This window comes from Aythya fuligula, chromosome 2 (genome assembly GCF_009819795.1).
Source record: "Aythya fuligula isolate bAytFul2 chromosome 2, bAytFul2.pri, whole genome shotgun sequence".
NCBI lineage: Eukaryota > Metazoa > Chordata > Aves > Anseriformes > Anatidae > Aythya > Aythya fuligula.
In genome coordinates, this window is record NC_045560.1 from 111,716,859 (window position 1) to 111,730,578 (window position 13,720).

The 13,720-nt window shown below is 40.2% G+C and overlaps 1 protein-coding gene across 1 annotated transcript in view; it reads left to right on the top strand.

Annotated features, from left to right (window-relative positions):
- The window catches only part of ST18 (ST18 C2H2C-type zinc finger transcription factor), a 67,592-nt gene extending 64,772 nt beyond the window's left edge, over positions 1–2,820 (top strand). The window contains exons 19-20 of the mRNA XM_032183221.1: positions 1,494–1,637; positions 2,460–2,820. Of these exons, the coding sequence (XP_032039112.1) occupies positions 1,494–1,637; positions 2,460–2,600 (285 nt within the window). The 3' untranslated portion in view covers positions 2,601–2,820. The remainder of the gene's footprint in view (positions 1–1,493; positions 1,638–2,459) is intronic.
- Positions 2,821–13,720: the final 10,900 nt, after the last annotated feature.

Here is a 13,720-nt window from a genome sequence, read left to right on the forward strand (position 1 = left end):
TGCATGTAAATCTGAACTGATCCAAAACAGAGTGCAGCCACACCCCTCTGTATTTGCACCTTCCTGGCTTGTATGCAGTGCTGATTCATGCTGTTTTTGTAACAGCCACAGCATGTGTAGTTTAAATACGGGTGGAGTTTATGCCACCTGTGCTGAATCTAAATGATCGGGCTTCACACTGCAAAAGTTGCTGAGATATCTATTCCAAATTGAATGTCAGTGAGGGTTTTTGTGTATTTTTTTTTTTTCCATAACTTCTGGACTTCTATACACTTTTTTTTTTCTGTACACTTTTTTTTTTTTTTTTTCTTTTTGTCTCTCCTTGGTCTCACTTTGCTATTTGCACAGAGATGGCCTAATTTATTTCAACAGATTTCTTCCCCTCTCCCCCCCCCCAAATTGCTCCCTGGTGAAGACAGCCTGATCAGCAAAGCGTGAACTACAGCTGAAATAACATGTTCCCTGTATGGCTTTTCTCTACCTCCATTTAGTCTTGTCTGGCCAGAAGTTAGGCTGCCTCAAGCATGCTCCAGACAAGAGGCCTCAGTGGGGTGCAGGCAGGCAAAATGGTTCTTCCCCCGGGGACAGTCCTGGTGCATGTCAAAGACTAACCTGCCCACAGCAAGAAAGAGATTTAAGCAAGACAGAGGGATGGAGTCCTAACAAGAAGAGGGTGGGCAAAACACCTGTGGACCTGGCTCCATCACTCCCTGCTTTGCAGGGCCAAGGGCTGCCACCACAGGGGAGCTGGGCAGCAGGGACTATTGCTCCCCTGCCATTGTCACCTTCAGTTTTTCAGCGCTGCTTTTGACATAAAACCCTTAAGGGCTCAGCGTATGCCCACCAGGTTTGTGCTAAAAGGACACCATTTTGCTACCTCAGGTGCTTTTTCCTGCTGTTTCTAAAAACCCTGTGTTTCCATTCTGTTGGTTGGAGATCATCTTTGCAATTGTGTGCTCAACCGCTCAATTTCCTTCCCACTGTATTTTTCTCCTGTTGTTTTCAGCCCTGTCACTAATCCCAGGCAGCTCACAGCTCTGCCCTCCACCCAGGAGCAGGACAGGAAAGTAGCACAGCTGCTAATAGCGTTGTCACTGCCATTGTGGTCGATCAGCAGGGGTGCTGTAAGAGCAGGACAGCAATGCAAACATCAGCCTCCTTTTTCCTTCCTTCCACCACCCCTGAGGCCACACTCTCTATCCCAGCTCAGCACGGACCCCTCCTTCTCTGAGCTCATTTCCATGCTCCTCCAACCATGGTGCTTTGCCAATGCAGTGATTCATTGTGAACCTGCAGCAAGGTCCATTGGTTCAGAGCAAACTACCACCTTGTTGTGACTATGCTGTGGACTGGTTATATCCATCCTTAAAAAAAGTGCCTGAATTTCAGCTCCACTGTTGCCTCTCTCACAAAGAAGTGCTGGCCAGTTTGGGTTCAAACTGCAGTTACAGCACTGCCAGGAGTCCGTGTGACTGTGTGCCTGTGTTTTGTAGATCACGTCTATGGAGAGCAATTTGAAAACAATAGAAGAAGAGAACAAACTCATAGAGCAGAACAATGAGAGCCTGTTGAAGGAGCTAGCTGGCTTAAGCCAAGCCCTCATCTCCAGCCTCGCTGACATTCAACTTCCACAGATGGTAAGACCACAGCCAGCAGCTTCACACCTTCTTTGAGTCTGCTTTGCCAGCATCTGAAGCAGCTGAGCAAGCTCAGGGACCAGCAGGAGTGCTGTAGATGCAGTACTGGAGAGCAGAGCTCTCCTTAGCCTAACTTACTCTTCAGAGATGCTGGATCATGAATTCTGCTTGCTAATAGTCTCAGTTGCTTCCAAGACCGAGCCAACGCTGGTGCTTCTGCCCAGTACTGCAAGACACTCCCTATCCCTCCCTATCTCAATGTTTACCCTGCACAAGGTGTGAAAATTTCACAAGAATCTGTATTCACTGTTAGCTCCTAAGTCAGAATTTTTACCTGTTTCATCCAGCTCAGTGCTGTGATTCTTCTGGAATCAGCAAAGCCTCTCAAAAACTCCGCATCCTGTATGTCTTGCAAACACAAACCAAATCCACAAAAGGTTGGTCTACAGAATTTCAGTCCCCTTTCCAAATCTCAAGAGAAACTCTGGGAAATTAGGTGAGGACAGGTTTATGGACATCAGCCATATTCCCAGAGTCTCAATAGGAAAGGCCTCAATAGAAAAGCAACTTACACTGAAGATAACATCTCCAAGCTCTTTTCTTGCTAGAAGAGTGTGTGGTTGCACACAAAACTCCATTTCTACAAATCCTTCATTAGTATGGATGACCATCAGGTTTATAACTTCTCCCCTCTTGCCATATCACTGCTTTTCCTTGCTTTGGGGTTGGGTGTTTGTTTGTGGCGGTTTTTTTTGTTTGTTTTGTTTTGTTTTTGCTTTAATTTTATCTCCTACAATTATAATCTGTTTTGTCTTCATTTAGGGGCCAATCAGTGAACAGAATTTCGAAGCATATGTAAATACACTCACAGACATGTACAGCAATCTGGAACGGGACTATTCCCCCGAATGCAAAGCTCTGCTGGAAAGTATCAAACAGGCAGTGAAGGGCATCCATGTGTAGGATGTGAAAGCTGCTGGGCAACAGAAATTACTTAACAGCAGTAAACTCCAGATGGATCTGTTAGGAGTTCATGTACTGCTAAGGGGTGTAGGTTGCCATGCTGCATTTACAATTGCAACATTGCACTATTTTTTTCCCAGCTGACTTAAAAAAAATAAAAAAGAAAAAGAATAAAAACACAACAGACTATTTGTATTAACAGCAATGCACTCTGTTAGTATTTATTTCAGTACAATTCCTTTTTTTTTCTTCTTTTGCACTCAGTTTTTGTAAAGTGAATGTAAAAAGTGTGTGCGACTATTTTTTATATTTTTTATTTATTTCTAATCAAAGAGTTTTGTTGTTTTTGTTTTTTATCTTTTAACAGCGTTTTTGCAGCCTGCCATATTTTTACAAATGTGTTTATTAATTTATTTTCCAATGGGATTTTAAATAGACTGAAAGTTATACTGTAAATTAAATAACTTGCTGGGTTTGTACAGGAAGAAAAAAAAATATGAAAGTTACAAATGACTGAACTGTGGTTCTAGTTTTATTTTCCTCACATCCTGCTTTTTTATAATGGCTTTGTATCAGAAATGGGTTTGCTGTAACGTTGAGATGTGAAGATGCACGGAATGAGAAGATAAATGGTGCCCACTAGTGGGGAACTCGGGCTCTTTAAAAGCACAGTATGCTGGAAAACAGTGTGTTAAAGAATACGTTAGCAATAATGAAATATAGCAATCAGCAAAGCACTTGACTTGGCTGTGTGATTTAGCCTATGCGAATGATTATTTAAAATGTTTCAAGAGAACTTCAGATTTATTTTGCCACTGCAGTTTTTTTCAGAGTCAGCTCATGGAGGGAAATGACAATTATCTCTAAACAAGAATGATAATTTGATAGGACTGGTACTCTTTTGGTATGATACATTGAGGTTTTAACCAAGTGACCAGTATTGCTATGGATTTGAAACTGAAGAATGCAAACACATCCCAAGCTGAAGATTTTGTACATAACGAATCAAACACATCTCCCCCTGAAATGGCATTCAATACTGGTTTGAACTTATGGCCGTGGAGAAGGCAACAGTCTGGAGAGGAATGTTACTCCAGTGCAGTTGTGGTTGCCCTTCTCTTTGAATGAACTGTAGCAACACGCTGATTGGTTTCTCCCATCCTTATTCACCAAGACTAGTCTGACACTGCATTGGTTACCAGTCATTCAGTAGGGTACCAGGCACTACAGGGCATGCAGGCACAAGGGATGGGGCCACGCAATGGTGCAGAGGTGCTCATGCATGTCCCCCTCACCAGTTAGCCTGGGCACAGAGTTTCTGAATCCGTCAGAAATTAGCAGTTGCTATAACCGAGGCAATGTCTATTTCAGGGATTGTAAGTAATTAAGCATTGTTTCAGAAGTTTTTTTTATATTTATTTTTTTTAAGAAAAAGGTATAAACAACCAGCTAAACTGCCTTTTTTGTATGCACACACACCTCATGTGCATATGTGCCTCAGTGTAAATGTATACATGGATCTAGCGTGTGTTTAATTTTTCCGTGCTATAATGAAAGTGTTTATTTTTATCAGCCTCATTTATATTTAGATTGAATATGATGGCATTCACAGGCTTGACATATACAATTATATTATTACTGTTCCTGCACAAAAGTACTATTCAAAAGTGATTCAACTCTCATGCACTGTGGTCACTGTTCTGCATTAGGTGGGGCTTGCTTTTTGTTTGAGGGTTGATTCAACTCTTCAATACTAGTTTAGACAGGGGAAAATGTATGTTCTTAGAAGCTGTGTTTATTTTTAAATGGATTTTTCAAAAGCTACCATACGTGCTGTCTAATATAAATAGGAGGACGCCAAACAAAAAAATTTGCTATTAAAGTTACTGTACTTGCTAAAAAAAAACAAAAGTGAACATTTGTTATACTTGTTAAATGCATACAAAATGAGTTCACTCATTACAAAGACTAAAATTTAATTTACTAAATATTTTAACAAATTTGTTATATATTTTATTTAAGTAAAAAAAAATATCTTACTGACCTATGTATTTATTATTATGATTTACTCTGGCTTCAGGTTAATTTATCTGTGTTTGGTTGTTTGATCAGGATGTTCTGTGAAGTATGTTTGTATTTATTTCCCTCCCTTGTACTTGATGTGTTTTGTAACGTGCACTGATCTTTTTTTCTTTTTCTTTATATATTTTTTTTTGTGTTTAAATGCATTGATGAGCTATACTGTAAATTAGACCTTTTGTAAAGAGCAATGATGTATGCATTTTTTTAATTTGGAGTAGTTTGTATACTGTTTCTTCATACAATTAATATTTCTTACATCAAAACAACAAAATTGTGTTCTGTGCTGTACATTTGGTGTATGGTAGGAAATAAAAATTGATAATGAAACATTTCAGCAAGTTTGTTGGTTTTTTTAGCCTCTAGATGCCGACTTGTATTACACATTCTTAACTGCACCTGGCACTATACAATGTGTCAGATGTTTTACTTGCTTTGTGTACAAAATGTGTCATCCCTGTAAGTAAATTTCTGGTATAAATAATTTAATTAATGTTTTGCTTTGTCAGTTGGAAATAAGGAGGAGAAAAATGGAACTGCTTAAGACGTCCTTTTCACTTCTGAAGAAAAAAAAAAAAAACGTAAAAAATCACTGCATTATTTAATGCATTGTTTTCTTGGCAGTTGTAAGCTTCATTTATACTGATAAAGTATGGGATTTGTGCTGACCTTTAACAGCTGGTAAATGATGTTTAAACATAAAAGCCATTGTAAAGTTTCCAGCAGTTCGGAACCGCCCACTGTTCCAGTGCAATTTTCTCCTAAGACATTTCCAGTGCTTAGACATTGCACAAATAAAAATCTGCTCCTTTTAGAAAGACAATATTTCCAGTATCTAATGGACTTTTTTTTTTTTTTTTTTTTTTTTTTTCCCACTACTAGTTGTAGCAAAAACAAGACATTTTTGTTTAGGCTGCATGGTAATACCTACAGGATAATTCTTAGGATAAATTCTAGGATAGGATAAAATGTCTCAGATTCCAACTTCCCATGGATAGATCAGAAATATTTTTATTTGGAAAACAAGGTAAATTTAAAGCACATAATTATAGTTTTGAGTAGACATAGCTAAGAATCATAAGCCAGAATGAACTATGGCACTAGCAAAATTGACAAGTTCTGCATTCAGATAGAGCATATCAAGAATAATTGTTCTATATCTATGACCATAAAAGTGGGGAAAGGGAGTGCTAACTGCAGTAAAAATACGTATGTCCCATTGATTGAACTAATTGGAATGGAATTGAAGTTTCAAATGTCAAAGAGAAGGGTGAAGAGCAAGAACAGTCAATATCTGCTGTCCTGTCAGCTCAAGAGGTCTATAACCTGTCTCTTAACTGCTCATGGAAAAGGTTTTTGAGACCATGATGTAGAAATCAGCTTCTGTTTTCTACTGCAATCATATTTCTATTTACTAATTAAGCACCTCTTCTTTCCTGCTGGTTTAGTGTATCTATCTAATTACATCATGTCTTTTCCACTCAGAGCCCCTTCATTGTACTTATATTGTACCTTTTCTTTATTATTATTATTTATTTATTTATTTATTTTTAACAAACTCAGAGTTTCTTGATTGGAATTTGTAATCTTGCAGTGATGCAGAGTCATGACAGAAGATAGCTCCTTCATCTGTTCGTGTACAATTTATTCTAACTGCCTTGGCATTCATGCTATGCTTAAAGTTTGCTTATTGATTCTTGTAGCTACATTACTTGGATGTTTATAGGAGATCGGCAGCAGATGAAGTCCTTTGCTCATCTCACTCAGGACACCGTGGAATGACAGAGCTCCATTTAGCTTTTGTGTAATGTAGGACAGTGACCCAGTTTTATTACCTTTCAATATCTTATTCTGGCTTGGTTTTCTTCTGTCTCTGTTGCTCTAGTAAATCTTAGACAGCCAAGCTTACACATAATTTTGTCAAAGATTAGTCTGATTTCCTGTCTGACTTCATGCTACAAATTGCTTCAACTGCATTTTTTCTTAAATGAATACTCCCCCAGACATTGTCCAAGTAAATCTCAGGAATTTCCAGTTATATGATAACACTTACTATTTAGGTTGCTGTTATTCCTGAATACTTCTGAAAGTATTACTGTGCAAGATTTTTCCAAACCAGATACTGATTTTCGTGCCCAGCCTCAGCTTCCTTGAAGAGGGCTCATTTTTAGAAGCTAGAGGCTCAGCTATTTATTTTTGCCAAGCAAGGACTTTTCCAAATTCTCTTCTTCTGACCAATCCAAATTAATAGCTATTAAGCTCTCATATTATTACTTTGTAGGATCATTATATATATCATGTTAACATCTATTTGTGTTTATGTAGCATTAGAAAATTCCTGGCCAGCACTTCTACCCATCCCAGGTACAGAAGAGTAGAACAGCAAGGTTGTTACCCCAAACTTAGTTCTAACCCTTACCAAACTCCTATTTTATTGTTTGTGCACACATCTTTTAAAGTTCTGATGGAAAACGAAACGAGAAGGAAAAAAAAATACCCCACAAAGGACTGAATCTCATTCCTTGTTTAACTGAGGATAGCATCTGTCCAAACAGTCCCCTGTCATTGTTGCTGAGGTTGGAGCTGGGGCTTAAAGTATCTGGCCTGAAATCTTCTTTAATTACATCTTCTTTATATGTACAGTCTCTGTGTACCCCCTGATTATTTCTGACACAATAAGCAAAATCTGGATTAGGAGCCAGATTCTACATTGATTTCAAATTTATTGGGATGAAATTCACTTGATTCTTTAGGAGCAGGATAAGCTTAATTCCTTTGGGAGGGAATTGCCTACAATTGGGGGGATGGAGTCTTTCTTTCATCCCGATGTCTGGTCAAAAAATGTTAGGGAAGGAAAGAAGGTATTTAAAAAGCTTCTGAAAACCTACAGGGAAAACACATGTAAATTGAATTCCTTCACAGAAAAAATGCAGTACCAGCTCCTCAGGCTGAAGAGCTCATCTCTAAACAGAAGTGCTGCATGGGGAGCTTCAGTGCTTATGGCTGCAAGTGAACATCCTGTGTGTCCAGCAGATGAACGAGGAAACAGCACTTTGGGAAGCCATCTCTAGGCCTAAGTTGGCATTTTTGGTAACTCTGGGCTGTGTTTGATGGGAGATACCTGCAACACCACACTATATATCAAATTCTTTGGTTGTAGTCATTGTAAATAACACTGATCCCCCGGTTCTTTGGGACAGTGAATAGTACCAGCAAAGTCATTCAAATCTGCTGCATCTGGGTAAGCTTCTCTGCCTGACAGAACTGGCTCAGCCTGTATGCCACAGGCTCAAAACCAATCCCCACATTTCTGTTTTCAGACTCCACATTATCAGTACTTGTGCACAGCCCATTATCTAGGTTTTGCTCTTCCCACCCCCACCCCCCTCTACTCAAGGCTTTATCACAATCTGCATTTTATTCCTATAAATGTTATATTATTTTCTTTGAAGATATCTTCCAGCCACCACTGCTGCTCAGGCTGAAACTAAATTTTCGAAATGCAGAAACTGAATTTCAAAACAACTGAAGCAAAGGCTATAAAAGCAGAAGCACTTTTATTTGAGCTAATGGAGCTCCTATGGATTTTGTGACAAATCAGCTGATTGCTATGAGGGCAAAATTGTGATTCACCATAAGAGGGAAGCAGAGGGAGGCTCAGATGCTGCATGCTCTGGCAAGGGCCTGGTCATGATCAGCACGATGTACACACAGCCCAACCCGTCAGCAGCAGTCTGTGCAAGTTCAGCTGGACAACTGCACCCCTGTGCCTGGTGTGGTGTTAAAGGACATGCAAGTGCAAGCCTCACACGTGCATGTAAATATTTGAGCAAGGAAGGAGGCAGACAAGCAGGGATTCTTGCTCTTGTGGTCACTGTGACAATGACAGAGTGAGAGGCACAAGGCAGACGTCTGTCAGGTGCCAGGCTGCACCAGCTCCACTTTGATTAGAGCAGCCCTGGCTTCCAAACACGTGTCTTTTTCCTTTTTGTCCAACAGTATACAACCTTGGGCTTGCTATTGTGGCAGAGCATAGGGAAAGGGAAAGCTATCTCTGAGCTCAGACTCACACAGAGGTTGTTGCATATCTTGAAGGCCTGAGGCTCTGAAACCCCAGTGGAACAGGACAGCAGCACTGCCACTGCAGCTTTCTGCCTGGGCCAGGACTTGCTGGGGGGACTGGTGGAGGGGCAGGGATCCGGGATCTTACCCTGACCCTTTTCCCGACCCTGTGAGCACTGGTGTGTGGCAGTTCCCAGCCAGCTGGCAGCTGCCTGGCTGTGCTTCCCGGCATGTCCCCCTGCCCCAGGCCACGCCACACAGCCCCTTCCCTGCAAGAAGCTTAAATCTCCATTCCCCATCTTGGGAGTGCAGCAGGGCTGCAGCCCTCGCTGCTCATGATGCCCTTTCTATGCCCAGATTAGAGGACATTGTCGCAGTGCATATGAGGCCTCACAGATAAGGCTCTGTACGAGCTCCAGCAACATCCAAACACAACAGTGCGGCTTTTGCATCCAGCCTACAGGATCAGAGTTTATTTCCCCAATGCAGACAGCTTTGCACTGCCTTCCCGTTAATTAAAGTATTGATTACAATACCGCACTGTTTACACGCAAGATTTTGCATGGTCTTGGCCATTCACATGCAAATGAACTTGTAAGCCTTTCTGTGCCCTAAAATCTGCTGATGTCAGTCTTCCAATTCTAACTCCACATTGTAGGACATGTGGCTTTCTATAGCTTAGCTTTGATGCCCCCAAGTCATATTATCTCAGTTCCGAGGTTCATTATGATAAATCTTTTGCTGGTTTTAAATCAAAAACTTTAATTGTACTGTACTTATTCAGCTTGGGTTTTGGCTCCTGAAGGCAGCAGTTTTAATTGCATCATTTGTATAGTGGCCCAATATGTTTTGGTGTGAAACGTGCATTATCACGTTTAATTTTGCATTATTTTTCCCATATGTTTTAGTTACACTAAAACTTCAGACAAGAAGTGATGAGGCTTTGCCACTGCTCTCTCATTCTCTCCTCAGTGTTTTTTAATGAGCTAGGACCACACTATTTTCTTTTGTTCTCAAAGGTTGGGGTTTCAAGGAGCTGTTTATTTGTAGGGTAATTCTTGTATTTATGTAGAGCAAGGCATTAGACATTTTTATCCTCTACTTATTAACAAGCCAGATGGTACCGGCTGCTACCCACACAATTCCAATTATCAGATGGCAAACTGAAATATACGTGGGGCAAATGAGAAAATGTATATTAAAGAAGCATCATGGAGAATTGGCTTCTCAGAGATGTTGATTCACAAAGGGGTACTAGCAATTAGGGTGTGACAGCCTGCTGCTGAACATACAGCTTTGGCCTGGGGCACAATCATGAAGCCTCCAAAATTTTAATACTGTCTTTCTCTTCCCCTGTGGAATGAATGCTTATCTTTGAAATGTGATTCAGTTCTTTCATCCTTTGAATTTCTTGTCCTCTTTAGAGTAAGATGTAATTGGGTTGGCTTTCAAAGACAGTGAGTAAGGAAAGGTATCCCAGAAAGATATTGAAGAGTTGAAAATTAACATGAAGTTTGTGCATCACCTCCCCTAATACATCCTCATGCACCTCTGTACCTGCACCCCACTCATACAGGAATAGCCCTAACACTGAAAAATACGATCCAGTGACATATTGCTATTTCAGGTCCCAAACCAACCTGGAAATTACAATTTACACATGGATTGTTGTTTAAGTCATCCTTCAACTTCAGTTTTAAAATAAGGAGTTCTGATTATGCTTATTATATTTGGCTTTGTGGTCTCTCAAAAACAATTTTGGTAAATTCAAAACCTAGACTCAGTCTTTACACAGGGTGAATCCCTACATCAGTGACACATGCTGATAATAAAGAATGAATGTTTTAATGAAAGGTTTTATAATGTCAAGAAGGTACAATTTTTATATAAAATATTTTGGGGTAAAAACTGTGCTTGCACACTTCATTTATTTTTGTGTAGAAATTGTACATGACTTGGCTGGGAAAATGGTGAATTATGCAGGAAACTTTGTGTATGAAATTCCTATTCCTTTTACCTGCTGGTTCAAGCTGAAAGCACTAACCCAAACTGAATTGTGGAGAAATTAGTGTCCACAGGTCAGGCTGGCTAAAGGATAAGGTCATTTAAGCTAAAGTAATGGCTGTCTTAAGCCCTTCATTTGCTCACAACGGCTACTTGGACGTAAATCACCCATGGTCTACATGAGCGTATTTAACAAAAGTTGCAATTTGAAGCATTTCAGATTGTGTCTGTTTTCTGTATATAGTATCCAAAAAAGCAAACACCTTTTCTTTCAATAGCTGCTCTTATAATGCCAAGGAAAAAAACACTCTTTTTGCAGCTGTTCTTGGCTCTAGCCCCTGCAACCTATAGATCTTAGGGAAGTCTCCTGGTGAGAAGAGTCTGAAAAACAAATCTGAATGGTGTAAACGCCATTTACATCTCAAACAGTTTACTGTGTGCACATGGTGCAAATTCTCACTCTTATTCATGCAGAAGTGAAAGATGTGGGCAGACATCTTCCTGCCATTTGGTTACTTGAGTGCATGAATCTGCACCTGTGAAGGTGCTGGTGCTTCTGTCTCACCTTCCATTTGTGAAATGAGGGGACTAATAATGCTCCTTTCATCTTCCTGTCAGCAGTAAGCTTGATCAAGATGTGCAGTGGTCTCTATAATATTCTCAATGTGATCCTAAGTGTAAATTGGTGATACAACCATTATAACCATTAAGAAAGGGTTGGGGCAGACAGGGCGTTTGTGCCTGGCATACCAGATCAAAAAAAACAACAGCTATTTCCCAGTGCTTGTTCAATCAATACTCATTCTAGTGAAAGTGCCCCATTGCCTGCTTCAAAAGGTTAGGCAAAGCAGAGAGATGCAAAACAAGCATGTTCTTGAAACTCCTAGTTGCAAATGCCAATCTCCCCTAGTCAACACAGTTGTCATGGAGGTTCAATCCTTTAAATCAGCAAGGCCAAAATTTGACTTTATTTCTCAAAATAAGAAAGCCAACATTGGATCAGATGCTTGAAGATCCCTGACATCCAAATTATTGTCAGGCCTGGATTGCAAAGAAGTGGTTCAATAGCTGAACATCTGTGTACCCACTCACATATAGTTGCTGTTTCACCCACAAGCAGCTGTGGAGTAGACAGGCAAAATTTTCTACATGGTGATAATTACAGTGTGCATTACAAAGGAGGCACAGTCGTAAGAGCATGCAATCAGTTCCCCATCTCTCTCCCCCCCCCCCCCCCCCTTTTTTTTTTTACTTTGGAACAGGGCAACCCTGCTAGATCCAAGGCTAATATACATAAAATGGGTTTCTCAGCCAAAATAGGGGAACATTTAGTCAGATCTGAAAAAGACTGGAAAATTCACTTCCTGAACAGAAAACTTTCTCTAAGGTCAATTTTTCTAGTCTCAATTTTGCTTCTACAGAAGCTATGGTTAAGAACTACCCCAGGCATCCAAACTCTTCCAGATACTGAAATATGATTGATTCTCTATGGATTTGCAATTTGCTTTAATATGCTTTTATTGTTTGCTGCACGTGTCTGCTCTGTCTTAGGCAGAAGCACTAGCCATTACATTATCATTCCTTCCTACCCAGTTAGTGGCATGTTGAGTGTCCTTGTCAGAGCTTTTGATCTTTCCATCTCTTATCTTTTGCTCTTTTGGCCTCTTGGACACAACTTTGTATGAACGTTATTGCAGGCAGGAAAATTAAAAACAAAAACCTGACAATTAAATCTTTCTGTCACCCAAGGCAAGCAGATATGCACCAAAGAAAAACTATAAAGTACAGCTTAAATGAGATAATAAGGGATTTAATTAATGCATAAGCTTCATATGCTTGTACAGGACTGCCTTTTCACTGCACTTTGTATCTATAACTCAACTTTTTTCTTCATTGTTAGGAGCTGAAAGGCATTTGAGTATGAAATTGTGCCTTCCTTGTGTAATTTTGACACTTTGGATTTGTTGTTTCGAGGTTAGCATGGTTTGGGGATAGGAGTGGGCTGGAGGGACATTTTGGGGACCGTTCTCTGTCCATGCAGCCTGGGAGCACAGCTTTACCCCAGGGAAACCCAGCAGCTTGGACTGTGGTGGGCTGTGTGCATCTTATGAGTCATAAAACATAAGAATTATGCCAAATTTCAAGAAGATTAAATTGTGTCTGAGTTCAAATCCCTTATCTTATGGTAAGATGGCTGTACTTCATTTCTAGTACAGTAGTGACTACACAACAAATAAATCCTTGTAGGTACAGCAAATTCTTTTTCTAAGCAATGGTTCTGTTTGTGTGTTTACATGCAATTTGTGGTGAAGAGAATAGAAATCAAGTTACTAACGTTTTTTACCTACTGCAGGTCTTCAGATGTAAAAGCACCTGAAATATTCAGTAACTATATCTTGTTCATTATCAAAACAGGTTCCAAAATTTCACTATTTTTTTTTTTTTTCTCTGAGAGAAGACGCTAGGCACAGCAAGAGTTGTCAGGAAAAAAACAAAACAAAACAAAAACAAACAAACAAACAAAAAACTATAGGTCACTCTATAAAAGCAAACCAGCTGTCAAGGTTTTGCTTGCTCCCTTAATAGGTAGCTGTGGAAAACCATTGTTTGGCTAGAGTGATTGCAAATCTGGGATTGCAGCATAGTGCTATGTGCACCAGAGGAAAGATTTAATTTAAAGGAAAAATACTTTAAAGGAACACACATTGAAGAGAGAGGGGGGAGTGAGTTGCAGAGTGGTAATGGCCAGCTTAGGAGATGCAAGTTGGGCATAGACTCAGGAGAGTCTAAAATATAATTTTCTGGTGTACACAGTGCAGAGGCCATGGGCAGCAGGCACCACTGACGATGTTTGGTGCCTAAACCCAGGATATCCATCACCACCTGCACTGCAGGACCCATGGGCAAGCCTGCAGGGTGGGTGCAGGGAGAGAGAGCGTGGGCTGTGAGCACGGGGACAGGTCTGTGGCACCCAG